Genomic DNA, 12,834 nt, shown 5'->3' on the forward strand with positions numbered 1-12,834 from the left:
ATGATCCTGAATTCCACCCTTGATCATTGCCTCCATGATTTTCCCTACTACTGAAGTTAGACTGACAGGTCGATAATTTCCAACTTCACTTTTAGAGCCACCCTTATGTATGGGAGATACATTTGCACTTTTCCAATCCAAGGGAATCTCCCAGAGTCTAGTGATGCTCGCATAATTAGCCTCAATGGTTCAATGCACTCGCTTGCCGCCTCTCTTAAGATTATAGGGTATATTCCATCAACTCCAGGAGCCTTACTGGTCTGTAGGCTCGAAAATTTTTTCATTAAATAATCTTGCGAAATTTCAATATCATTAATTACATATTTTTTAACTTCGCTCCCACAATTTCCCATTGCCACAAAAGGCTTTTCATTTGTAAATATCGATGCAAAATAACTGTTGGGTTCATCTGCAACGGCAGCTGGTGTATTTATTACTATCCCCTTTCCCTTACGTAAAGGTCCGATCTGCTTTGTCCTGCTCTTCTTGGAATTTATATATGTGAAGAATTCTTTATCCCCCCTCTTTGCTCTGTTTGCTAGTGATTTCTCATAAACTGCCTTTGCCTGTCGAACCTTTTCTGTGGCTCTATTACAGATCACCTTGTAGCTGTTATAGGCTTCAGTACTTTTTATTGATCTGTAACCTTTCCATGCCACCTTTTTCTGCTCAAGTAATGTGGCAACTTCACTATTCATCCAACTTGGAACCCTTCTCGTGGAGTATTTTTTTAATGGTATATACGCATTCAAGGCATCTGTGATTAATGTTTTAAAAGCGTACCACAGTTCAAATGTATTCATTCTCTGTGCGATATCTACCCAGTTAATAGAGGCCATGTAGTACCTTAAGGCATCGTAATTTCCTTTTCTGAAATTAAAACCCATTCCTTTGCCTTTTACTTCTGCTTCCTCTCTCGTCATCATCCACCGTAGAACTCCGTGATCAAGGTTGCTATTGGTCAGGAACTCCTCGAGTCTGTGTGCATTTTGGGCTCCTCTACGCTCGGGTGTTTCGCTGTGCCAGATGGGGGAGCGACAGTTTACGTCAGATCCTATCAAAATCTTTGCTCCACGGAGCACCATGCTGAGATTGTGCAGGTATGGATGGCAGGGGTGATATCCTGTCCTGGGCGACAATACAGAGAGACCACACAGAACTCACCCAAAAGAGCTAATTATGTGGGCGCAGGCCGTTCAGGCCGAGCAGAGATGGGTAATTTTCGTCACTGTGAGGTGGGGGCTACGCACGACTACTGCGGCCCAGGGGGTTTCTCCAGCTGTCTGAACTATCTTATAGGTTAGGGGATAACCTCGCACCTCATTAGTATAAGTGTAGGGCTTTTGAATGAGAAGTATGCCATAGTTTTCTTATCAATCTTTTTCTTTATCTGTCCAGCGATGGCTTTGGGTCTCAGTGCATGAATTTGAAGGAATGTTTATCTTGTTGTGATTATACCGTTTAATTTGTGTTCCCATAATTGATTCTCATTTGGAATGCGCTTTTTGCTTTTTGGTAGACTGGACACTTTCCGTCGAGTATTGAAAGAGTATGTTCCATCTTCTGACTCTTACAGTTCGCACAAACTGGTTCTGATATTTTGTTTGGGCATGCATCATAGCTGTGGCCCTTTTCGGCATAGTGCCCACATGTCTGCTTGGTCTGGGTGCAGGTATGGGAGGTGTGTCCAAATCTGCAGCACTGAAAACACTTTGGCACTGGAACATGCTCCCTGAATCTGTGGCATCCCCAGCCTATGTAAACTCTGTCTTATCTGGCAATAGACTGCCAGGCAGATGGGGCCAGTTCCACAAACCAATTGATCGTGTGTCCGCCTTTCCAACATGACTAAACGAAGCTCATCAACGAGTTATTCAGTGGCTGAAGGAGAACAAAATGGCAGTCAATGAAAACAAGTGTGAGCTGATGAGCTTTGCTAATGCACACAAGAAAAACAAACTTAATTTTTCTTATTGTATAAACAACAAGGCAATCAAAAAAGTCAGTACAGCCAAAAATTTAGGTATCTTTATTAAAGGATCATTTTCCTTTGATGTCCATGTCTCTAACATTGTGAAGGCAGCTAGAAAAAAACTAAGTTTCCTGAAAAGAATTAACCGAGACTTCAATCAGTTGGCACTTTTCATCTTTCTTTACAAAATCTATGTTAGGCCAACCCTAGAATTTGCCTCACAGGTCTGGTCCCCACATGTTGCCTACCAAAAATTAGAAATTGAAAATATTCAAAAAAGAGCAATCTAAAAGTGGCCTTGAATACAATGAGAAATCCTACCAAGAGTGGTGTGTATTCTTTGGACTTGAAACGCTGGAAAAAAGAAGAGATAAAGCCTACTTACTCCTTCTTAACCAGCTGTTAAATGGTACCCTGAATTGTCCTCATCTCGTCTCACAAATAAATTTCAACGCTACGACAAGAGCGTTAAGAAACCATCCACTGCTGAAACCTTCCTATGCCAGAACAAATTATGGATACTACAACTTCTACAACAGGACTGCAAGATCAATGAACAAAGCAAATATGGAGATATTTGACACCCCCGGACACTTCAAGAGGCAACTTAAATTGCTAACCTCATCCGTTACCTGACGTAAAATGGACTCTTGCAAGTTCTAAGACTCTGATTGTGTAATGTGTGTGAAGAAATACCAGTGCTCTGCCTTACTCCTACCTGTTCACTTAAATAGGACGGATGAGTCCTACTTTTATTTATTTAGTTTTATTTTATCTGTACATTTCAATTCACTAGTCTTCTTATGTACATTTACTTTTCTCTTTACTTTGGGAAATGTATACTCCAAGCTTCTGCTTTGAATCTGTGTAATAATGCTTTGTAGCTGCACCCTCAGGCACGTTTGTTTGCTGTTTTGTAGCTGTTAACAATAATAATAATAATAATAATAATAATAATAATAATAATATTTGGGAATCTAAAATTAGGTCAGATTGTTCATTGTCTGGGACGTCCCTCTGAAAGCTACGGAGGTAGATCTCCTCTGTGATTGCAGCAAGGTCAAGGTCCTTTGATACATCATAAATCCGGATAGAGGGTCCTCTGTTTCTTGGGGTTTCTGCTAGGAGCTCTAAGCTAGGTATCTTCGAGTTGTTTAGTATTTTGTTTGCCTCCTCATCCGTATCTATTATCACGTCAATGTTGCGCGATTTCCTAATAGATTTAATTATTGTGGTTTTGAACTCCTCAGTCAGCGAAGTGAGTGCTCTTTATTTCCTCACTGGTTTTCGTGGCATCCATTGTGGCTGGCTTCAAAATGACAAGGTGGGGCTTCTGCAGAAGAGTTTCGGCACGTTTGGTTTGTGTTGTTGCTGCTGATTGGTTGGGCTCTTGCTTTATTCCATTCCTCAGCGCATCTGCAAAGGAGGGGCGCGCTGTTGCATTTCGTTGCCCCTCTCATCTAGATAGACTTCGAACTTCGCGACAGCCTTCTTCTCTTTCCAAGTTGGCGTTCATCAAAAGGTGCTCCATTTTCGCCTAGATGGTGACTATTTCTCTTCTGAATGCTGTTGTAATTCTACTGCTGGATTTCGCCATCAGAGTTTCCAGGCTCATCCTCAGCGTATAAATCTGGTTCAGGAGTGGTCCTTCGTGTAGGGTGGGATCCAGGACGGGGCCATCCTGCGATTTTGCAGTGTCTTCAGTGTCATCATTTACGTGGACTGTAAGCTCTCCTAGGTTAGTAACAGCTTCAGCATCTCAAAGGCTCTATAGAAAAACATGTATAACTGTTCAGTATAGCGGCGGCATCTGCAACAGAGTTTAACTCCGCCAGTAATCACCGTATTGTTTACAGAATGCTGTAATTTGGCCAAATGTAAATCGCATGTGGTTTGTATGTGCCACCTTAACCGGGCGACAGCAAAGGGGTACTCATCCTCAATACGAGGAGGTGCGCCTGTATTAATTTAATTGCCCAAAAAGAGGCAGATCCCGCACCGACCGAAGGCAGTGCCAAATCAGTGGGTGCCATCAAATTTTTCTATTTGTAAGTCGCTGAAGGCTTCGAGAATCAGTATTACTACAGATAATCCTGAAAGGTAAGCAGAATGCGAGAAGAAAGTATCCATTCGTAATTGGAACTCGTCGTGGAAATTGTCAGTAACTGCCTTCTTCTGTTGAAAACGTTGACAGGAAACTGTTGAAAATGATTGAAATTGATGACAGTTTTAATCAAAACTTTTACATTGTCAGATGAGAACTGCGAAGCTTTTTTCAGTAGGGAATTTCTAAAGTCACAATAATAAGGGCAGCAGAAGACAACGTGCTCCCAGTCTTCTCGCTTCTGACAAAGGCAAGTGCCATTATTTTCTAAATTCAACTGAAGAAGTTTCGATTTGAAGGAGTTTGTTTGTGCGTGGGTAATGCACATACACCATTTCTACTACCAATGTAGTTTTAATGCATCATTTTAATTATATCTCATATTGTGAATACCGTCACAACGATTTTGCATGGTATTGCACTACCTAGAATAAGTAAAACAAACGATGCATTAAAATTACCTTGGTAGTAGAAAACAACGAAAACAATTATTTACGATTGGAAACCTTTGGAACCTGTGCAAAGAATATCCTAAATAAATTATATCACTATCAAATAAGTTTTTTATCATCTTAACCAGGAACCCAATGACCCATATTGGAATTGCTTCTTGAATTGGTGCTAAACCGAAAGTTGGTAGCATTCTTGACCTCATGGAGCGTATACCCATAGTCTTGGAAATTCTTGTAGAATATATCATTAACATTATCATCTTTAGGGACATCATAAATTAGTATTGTTAGATTATTCATCCTTCGCGCTACTGAAATACCCTGTTTAGTCAATACTTCAGAGAACAGCAACTTATCAAAGTCTGCAACACAACCCAGACTACACGAACATTCTTGACCTCATGGAGCGTATACCCATAGTTTTGGAAATTCTTGTAGAATAGATCATTAACATTATCATCTTTAGTGAGTTCTTTAGGGACATCATAAATTAGAATTGTTGGATTATTCATCCTTCGCTCTACTGAAATATCCTCTTTAGTCTTCAGAGAACAGCAACTTATCAATTTCTACAACACAACCCACACTAACACTACACGAAAACTCACTAACCTACATACATCTGGCCTTTACAGAGTTTGTATTCATCATATTGCTTTACGGGGAGTTGGGGGAAACCCCCGGAGCCGCATTACAGTTAACACTATGCACTAGACTACTATTCTACTCTAGCATAACAAACATGTCATATGACATTTACTACCTATATTCAGTGATAGTTGACACTAAACATACATATGATAAATTCATGGGTTTGTGGTCAGATGTAACAAGTCCACGTTAAAGTGTCTAATTTTGGCATATACATTTTATAGACTATTTAAAAAAAAGGTAACTTCTCATGAGCTTCGTATATTCCGCTGAGTTTCAGAAGAAATTAGCAACTCGTACATATCAATGTACTGAATGTTCTTGATTGGCCAAACTCGAGGCAAAGAGTTGGGGTTGAATGTCAGGTCTGTTTTAACGCGGAGTATGCAGAAAAGAAAATTTATTTACTGTTTCCACAGTGAATGAACTGTAGCCGCCACAGTGTGTTAACACATTTTGTGTTAATTCTCATCCCGGTCGTGTCAAACTCAAGCTATTATATTAGGGCCACCCATAATCCCTTATACATGCCCATATATGTATTATGTCTGTAAATTGCGTGTGTTCTCTTGTCGATTTGCCTGTTTTGCTGGAAGAAAAACCCAGTTTCTGGAGGAAAAAACCTTACTATCTACGCCTGAGATCGACTAACTCAGCCACGGAGCGAAAAAAGCCCATTAAAGTTCCTCGCGTCATCGACGGGATTCGAACCCGGGCCTTTTCCACCCGGTGTGGGGAATACAGTGACGATACCACTGTGCTAGCCGTGCAGGCATCCTGGTCGTCTAGTAGAATCCGGCTTCTTGGGATGCCTCTCTATTTTCGGTAGCTTTATTGAGAAAACTCCTTATAGCCCTGAAATCTATATCACGCGACGTTAACCCGCTCTTGATGTGCACCCATACCCTCACAGGAATTTTCCCCTGGTACAAATTCTCTTTTAAAACAAACAATAAATTTTCTCTTTATGTTCCCGAAGGACCACGCAGTCAGAGGAGTTCACAAGATAGAGAGAGAGAGAATACAAGAAACTGCACCGTATTTAGTAGTCATGAGGCTTGAACAGCAGTTCCTTAAAATCACGGGTACTTATGCATCCCTGCACTTGACCACTCGGCTACGGCGGCCTCTACGCGAAGAATTCCTGTCCCCACAACCAAATTCACAGCAAATTCTCTCCGAACCCATTCTTCTGGACGTACTCTTTTAAGGGCGAATTTCTGCCAATAAAAATTTTTGCCTCCTGAAGGCACCTCTCACATATTTTCAATCCGGTTGTTCGTTCGAGACCTGTTCTCATGTTAACCCCTACTAGTCAAAACGGAACTCGTCTACGCCTGCTAAGCGTTGCCCTCTCTTTTAGGAAATGAACCTCCTTTTCAAATTCTGCGCATTCTAAAACTTTTAATCGGAGATTAAGGTTTGTTCTGCATTTGGTGTGCTTAATGACGGTTCTTAATTTTCACCGAACTCAAAATTCCCTTTCTAACGTACTCAGTGTACTAAGGTCCCCAACTATTATCAGGTGGGCGGCGCCTGACTCTTACTATCCTGCTATTGTACATTGGCATTTCTCTGGGTTAGCTGGAACTTCACTTGGCCCACCATTTTTTGGCAAATCCGATGCTTTTAAAGAGAGACTAAATTTCATTTTTCTCTGTGCCTGAAACCTCAACGGAACAACTAAAATGCGATAAATTAATCTTTATATCCAAGTTAACCTCTCTATACATGTATACTACATAAACTCAAAATTTTGTCACTGACAAAATTTTGTCAGTCTTATCAAGTCAGCTGATGCTTACACAAGGTATGCAAAGAAATTGCAATCAGGACAAAAAGCTCACGAACCGTGAGCTCCAGTTCACGAACCGTGGCCGAAAACCAGTACATGATATTTTGACAGTGTAGACTTGTAAAATGTACAAAGTTGTGTGTTGTTTTATTTTGTGTCAAGAGGACATCGCACTGCATCTTGAAATTGCCCTGTTGGACAACACGCTTGACTCTGGGCAGAGCTAAGGTAAGCACTATTTTTGTAATATATAGAATGCTAACTTTTTTTTCATCTTGAATGTGGGTAACACTTTTTAGATTTTTCACGTGGATCTATTCGTTTTAAAAGTAGAAAGTCTGCAAAATTAAAGTAGAAAGATGGATGAGAACTTAGAATATCCAGCAGTTGTGTACACCTGCCGTACATCATTACTGTCTACATAGAAGAGGATGAAACTCCTAAAACGGGCAATTGAGCATCAATTTCACCTCATTACGTTGACATCCCATGTCTTGGAAATGATGAACTCCAGCAGAATAATGCGCAGTGCCATTGTGTTGGACTGTTTCGAGATACAAAAATGAGGACTTGTATACTACTAAACTTATATACTACCAGAGCATTATTGGATATGTGTAAAGTCCATGCCAAGAGAACTTGCTAGTGTCACAGATAAAACCGGAGTTCTGCATGATATTTGGAGGCATACCCCATAAAGTAGGCTGTTGATGTTCCGCATAGAAACCCTGTAACAAAGTTGCTAATCCATACAGATAGTTATAGGGCCTCCGTAGCCAAGAGGTCAGGAGGGGGAGTACAATAGCACACGCTCCTTGAGTAGACCGGGGTTCAAGCCCCTGACTGCTAAATACGGTCGATCTGCCAACCCACACTGGACCAGCGTGGCAGATTACGGTCCATTTCTCTCAACGTTAATCTATGAGGAAGTTTCCATCCTACAGATAATGGCTGCAGTTTACCTTTTATAGATGGGTTGAAAATAGGGAAGTTTTGCCTGCTAGTCAGTTTCTGAAAAAGTTCGGAATTCAAAAGACATTAATACGTTTTAGGAATACAATTGTCTTATTCTTAACCTAAAAACTGAATAAAAATCATAATCATTATTCAAACAAAATAAAGAAAGAAAACAATAATGACAAGGTTTTACTAAATTCTTTAGATATTTTGTGCCCAATAAATTTAAATGAATAAGAAATACCTTTTATTCCGAAATTGTAGTATATTTCGGTTTCTCTTATTAACGTTAATTGTAAATTTATTCGCCAGACTATTCGAGAATTCTTACCTCGCATGCTGGAATTGAACCACGGACACATTGTAGCTGTCGCTTCCCTATCAAGTTTCTTTGGGTATGCACAGATGACTGAATACTGGTAAGTTGCTTATAAGTTGAAACTGTACATCAACAAAAAAGCGTGATATTCACAATCGGCAAACAATGTTTGCCGATGCTGAATATCACTTAATTTTCGTTAGATCGGGGAAATCAAATATGTTTTCACATTTTGTACTGCTTACTGTGATAGTTATGCTGATTGAAAAGGAATACAGTAAACTCTTTATAATACGGCACCCTGAGGGAGTGAGAATTTCCGGATTTTAAAATTTTAGAGAGTTATACGAGGGGGTATCAAAAAGTTCATGCCCTGATCTAGATAAAACATCAATAGGAAGATGCCTTTTTTTAATATAAGTTGTCTACATATTCAATAACTAACATGTGAATTTCGTTCCCGTAGGTGATCGTACCCCAGAGGTGAAACCCGGAATCTGAGGAAGGATGCTATAGTTGACAAAGTGGAATATCGAGCAGTGATCAAGTTCCTGCATTTGCAGGGCAAGAAAGCTCAGGAAAATGACGAAGAAATGAAAGCTGTGTATGGACAGAATTTTCCATCCTATGACATTGAAAAAAGTGGAAACAGGAGTTCCAGTGGAGTCGTACAAGTGTCTTTGACGAGCCAAGTGAAGGAAGGCCATCAACATCCACAGACAGTGAGACGGTTGCAAAGGTTGAGTAGCTAGTGCTGAGTGACAGACGTGTGACAATTCATTTCATCGCAAATGCAGTGGGAATTAGTTATGGGTCTGCCCACAGCGTTTTACATGACCAAATTATATTGGGGTCACCCATAAATGATTACATCTACCCATATATTTATTTTGTCTGTAAATTGCGTGTGTTTTCTGGTCGATTTGCCTGTTTTGCTGGACGAAAAAATCCCAGTTTCTGGGGAAAAAAACTTGTTATCTACGCCTGAGATCGACTAACTCAGCCACGGAGTGAAAAAAGCCCATTAAAGTTCCTCGCGTCATCAACGGGATTCGAACCTGGGCCTTTTCCACCCGGTATGGGGAGGACGTTGACGATACCACTGTCTAAGGTCTCCGCACGATGGGTTCTAAGATTGCTGACTTTTGCAAAAGCAATATCGCCAACTGTTGGATTTGTGTGCGGCTTCGAACTACAGCAGCACCCACCCTATTCTCCTGAGCTAGCACTGTCAGACTTCTTGTTTCGAGAAACGAAGAAACCATTGTGTGGACGCAGCTTTGATTCGTCTCAGGAAATGATCAATGAAGTGGAATCGTAGTTTCAGGCAAAAAAGTGCGGACTTCTATGATCAAGGCATTAAACCACTGATCCATAGATGGGAGAAATGTATTACTATACATGGAGAGTATCTAGAAATGTATTATTCCTCTGAATTTTCACCTTTCTAGGGCTATTATTTCTAGGTAATGGTACGAACCTTTTTGATACTCCTCTCGTATCTAGCATTTGAGCAGTTTTGAAGAATCATATTTCAATCAATAATAAATACTAACGACTGAATTTATTTAATCTGTATTCATTTGTAAAGAATATAGTACCCTTTTATCTCTTTTTTGCGAACATGATTTAAATTACATGGATAATGCAATGGTATTAGTTCTCACAGCAGAACAAACTCGCCCTAGTATTGCCCTGCTTTTAACAAATAGCGTTAACTACATTACAATTTTGAAAACTTTGATATCGTATACGACATGGCAGCTCACATCGAACAATTTATTTTCAACTATTATGTCTGCGTGTTCTTACTAGAGGTTGTTACGTTCCTGTTTAAGAAGGGAACAGCTAGTGCTGAAACACAGCTTTCGCAGCAGTCTCAGCTTTTAAAACAGATGACCTCTCATCTTTTGGAGAGGTCATCTGTTTTAAAAGTAGTGCAAGACCAGAGCAACTCGTTGCAAAGGCAAGTTTGTTCTGCTCTGAGAATTGCGGCCACTTTCTAAGCATTTTCTGTGCAGTTTAAATCCTGCTAGCTATAAAACTAGATTGAAGAACAATATAGTTCTGCAAGCATCTGATAAAAAAAGAAATGTCACTTTTTTGCGTGGATTCTGAAAGACAAATGCGATCATCAATACCAGTGCCAGATGCTTTCTTACAATTTCCAGATTTTAAAATGTTAATTTTTTTTTTTTTTTGTAAAATGTGCTGAAGCGCCATTAGTTTACTATATACTATCAAGTATAGTTTACTACATACTATCAAGTATGTGTGTAACAGACAATTAACAGACATGTGTCTTATGTCTGTTAATTGCGTGTGTTCTATGGTCGATTTTGGTAGACGAAAACGCTCATTTTCTGGGGGGAAAACCTTCTATCTACGCCTGAGACCGACTAATTCAGCCACAGAATGAAAAAAAGCCCATTAAAATTCCTCGCGTCATCGACGGAATTCGAACCCAGGGCTTTTCCGCCCGGTGTCGGGAGGACGGTGACGATACCACTATGCTACCCACACAGACACAACATTCAAATAGAGTAAAACAGTTTATCTCTAATTCTAGAAAACACACCAGAGTGAAGCATGAGGGTCACGCTACCCGCTCACGTCACACAAGGGAACACCACTCCGAGTCAATTGCAGCCAGATATGTTCGTGGCAGCGACTGCTACTCTCTTCAGTGCCTTGGCTATGGCCATGGCTAATAGACAAAAGCGCCGAATAAATATCGAGGGAGATCTGGCTAAGAAACCCTAGTATAATAAAAACTGTTCTTACCAGAGGAATCGTTTTGAAAAGTTAAATCAGTTGATACCAAACTTCAGCAATAAACACTATCGTAACCATTAATTCATCGAATCATTGTTCATCGAATAGGTAATGGAGCATGACGGATGACTACAGAACGGAGGAGCATCTTATTGTCCGTCGACAGGTTTACACTACACCTGCAGACATCAGCTGGTTCTCACCCCATCACATGCCGAGCCTTTGCACGACGACTGGCAAAAGGGGGTCCGCTGTGCATACTAGCCATTGCGTCGATTACCCCTGACCGCTGTCCTTCGTTAATAGCGTCTGGAATAGGGCTGCGGTCGGATCATCTGAGACACAGAATGGCGTCAAGTGGTCTTCAGCGATGAATCCCGCTGTTGTTTGGGGTACCGATAATTGCTGCATACACGTGTGGCAGCAATCTAGGGAATGCAATGATCCTAGAAGTATTGTTTAACTCCATATGCACGCCTTGCTGGTGTTATGGTATAGAGAGCGATTCGTTTTGATAGTCGGTCGTCATTGCAGTTCATCAACGGGAATCTGACTATTCGCCGCTATATTGCCCAGGTTCTGGATACAGTTGCTCTCCCCTTTCTTACTCAGGTACCTGACGCTATTTTCAGAAAGACAATGCCCAACCACATATCGTATAGATTTCTTCTCAGTGTCTTCGTGGTGTGGGAAACTGTCTTGGCCAGTCAGTTTCTCGGATTTCTCCCCTATCGAGCACGTTTGGGCCACGATTGGATGCCATCTACAGAGCAACTTACAGCCAGCACAGACCAAGGATGTTTTGAGGGATCAGGTGCAAGTTAGTGGGAGCAGGAAGCTATTTTGTTTTCATTAAATGTGTTCACATGCACACATTAGCGTTTGCAACTGTTATCATGTACAGTATTCCATAACTCCTTGGCTATCATCACTCCAAATATCCTATCTATAATCCTATTCCTTCGGGGTGCTGCAATTTCAATGTCACAGAGTATATAAGGCTTTAGCCACATTATTTGATAATGGAAAACGCTTGAAATGTAAGGCTATGAATACATTATCTCAAGCCGGCCCCAAAATTTTCGGAGCCCTGCTCCAGAATAACTTGTGGGGCCTTGTTTATTTCCTTACCTCCAGAAGTTAAAAACAATACAGATATAATTGAAGGTGCGTATAACGTAAAACTTACATTTTTAAATAACGTTCTATGTTCGATATCAAACGGAACATACACATTGAGAATGAAGTATACACAGTTTAGTAATTTTCAAGCAGACTCGCGCAAGCGCTCTTGGAGTGACGATGATGTGAGTAACTAGACATTAAGATGGCTGTAGGCTCGTTGATAGAAATGCGTAAAAGACGCGGATGATATTATTTAGATCGTTTCCTTTAATAAAGGAACTTCATTAAAGGAAAATTGTTGCCTTTAATTATTATTATATATTAGCCATATAGTGCAAGGATAAGGGAAAAAACCTCCAAAAATTAAAAGAACCATTATTAAAGGAAAAATAGCTTTGCAGTTTCACCGGTAACCAGTAAACGAAACGAGCGAGCTGCCTTAAGTGGGATTTAAAATGCCCATTAGTAAGCAGAACGCCTCCAAGAAAGCTTCTCTTGGTTAGCCACTAAATTGTACAGCCGCTAACAGAGTTCACATTCCAATTCTCGACGAATACGACTTGTATGTAATTCAGGGCATTTTGCTTGTCCTCTGTAAAGAGAAGAAATTCGTGATTCCCACAAAATCACAATAGTGTAATCTAAAAATGCATTTAAATCGTCCGGAATCACTTAAACGAAAAA

At 40.4% G+C, this 12,834-nt stretch overlaps 1 protein-coding gene across 1 annotated transcript in view; it reads left to right on the forward strand.

Annotated features, from left to right (window-relative positions):
• Positions 1-12,834, forward strand: part of LOC150084440 (short-chain dehydrogenase/reductase family 16C member 6-like) — a 47,533-nt gene that overhangs the window by 19,506 nt on the left and 15,193 nt on the right. Inside the window, exon 3 of the mRNA XM_090376232.1 lies at positions 8,244-8,350. Coding sequence (XP_090232358.1) covers positions 8,244-8,350 — 107 coding nt within the window. The remainder of the gene's footprint in view (positions 1-8,243; positions 8,351-12,834) is intronic.

The sequence above is a fragment of the Mastigoproctus giganteus genome, chromosome 6 (assembly GCF_048544385.1).
Source record: "Mastigoproctus giganteus isolate SK-2022 chromosome 6, ASM4854438v1, whole genome shotgun sequence".
Classification (NCBI taxonomy): domain Eukaryota; kingdom Metazoa; phylum Arthropoda; class Arachnida; order Uropygi; family Thelyphonidae; genus Mastigoproctus; species Mastigoproctus giganteus.